A 1,164-nucleotide genomic window follows, 5' to 3' on the forward strand; every position below is an offset into this window, starting at 1 on the left:
AACAACAGAATCTGGATCCATATCTGATCAGTTTTAATACATTTAATAATTTAATTTCCCTCTCTCCGTCTGTCAGGTCGGTTTGCGGTGCGCGACATGAAGCAGACAGTGGCGGTCGGCGTCGTGAAGTCTGTCACAAAGGACGAGTCAAAGCTCACCAAGGTGGCAGGAAAGAAGAAGTGATGTCAGTTCCTGTCAAGGAAACAATATCTCTAAACAAACATCTGTGAACAAACATCTGTAAACAAACATCATAAACATCTGCAAACATCAATAAACGATAACTCAAACTAACTTGAAATGTTTCTATGAAACCTATATCCTCAGATATGTTTCCATAGAGATTTTGGGGAGTGACACTACAGTGGGACAATCTTCTGTGTGAGCTTTGTCCATTCCCCACCTCAAAGGGAATATATGAATTAGTCTAAGACCTCATGCAAAAACATTTGACATATAAACAAAGACATAAATACTCTAAACACCAGCTGATGTGTGGGGAAGAAGTTAGGCAGCAAAGCAGATACAAATATTTACTGATGCATTAAGAGGAGCAGGAGCTCATGAGCTTTGGTGCGGTCAAGATCTCCTTCTTGTGCAGCCTGACATAATGTGGGTAGGCAGAGAATGACCAGCAACACAAGGATTTTAGGGTTGATGTAACCAGATGGAGAGCTGTGGTTGTAAATATTCTTAGGGAGTTAGGGGAATAGTGTTTAGGGCATAGGCCAAAGCTCAGGCTGAGATCACACAGCTTTGAGGAGAACCAGGTTCTCGTCATGGGAGAGAAAAAGATCTCTCTACCACTGTGGGTTCCCCCAGCACAAAACCAAGCTCCAAAGATCAATTAATCAACACACATTTATTTATTCCTCAGCTGCACACACCGTCAACACAAAAACTACACCCACCTTCACAGAGATTATCTGTGTTAGATATTAAAGATCTTTGTTCCAGAGAATCTGTGTTAGATATTAAAGATCTTTGTTCCAGAGAAAGCATCCCAGGATTTCATAGCTGTTCTGATGTCATAGATATGTTGGAACATAATTTATTCTTTATAGTTTCTTTTAGACGAGCAGCTGTCAGTCAATCAATGAACCAATCAATCAATAAAATCTCAGAGTGTGAGGAATGTGTCTGTGTGTTTTCATTTTATTTTTA

The 1,164-nt window shown here is 39.9% G+C and overlaps 1 protein-coding gene across 1 annotated transcript in view; it reads left to right on the forward strand.

The window, feature by feature from the left end:
* Positions 1 to 651, forward strand: part of LOC118334381 (elongation factor 1-alpha, oocyte form-like) — a 4,270-nt gene extending 3,619 nt beyond the window's left edge. The window contains exon 7 of the mRNA XM_035670284.1: positions 77 to 651. Coding sequence (XP_035526177.1) covers positions 77 to 183 — 107 coding nt within the window. The 3' untranslated portion in view covers positions 184 to 651. The remainder of the gene's footprint in view (positions 1 to 76) is intronic.
* The last annotated feature ends 513 nt before the right edge of the window (positions 652 to 1,164 follow it).

This window comes from Morone saxatilis, unplaced genomic scaffold, assembly GCF_004916995.1.
Source record: "Morone saxatilis isolate NCDOM2014 unplaced genomic scaffold, NCSU_SB_2.0 Contig23, whole genome shotgun sequence".
Taxonomy (NCBI): Eukaryota; Metazoa; Chordata; class Actinopteri; family Moronidae; genus Morone; species Morone saxatilis.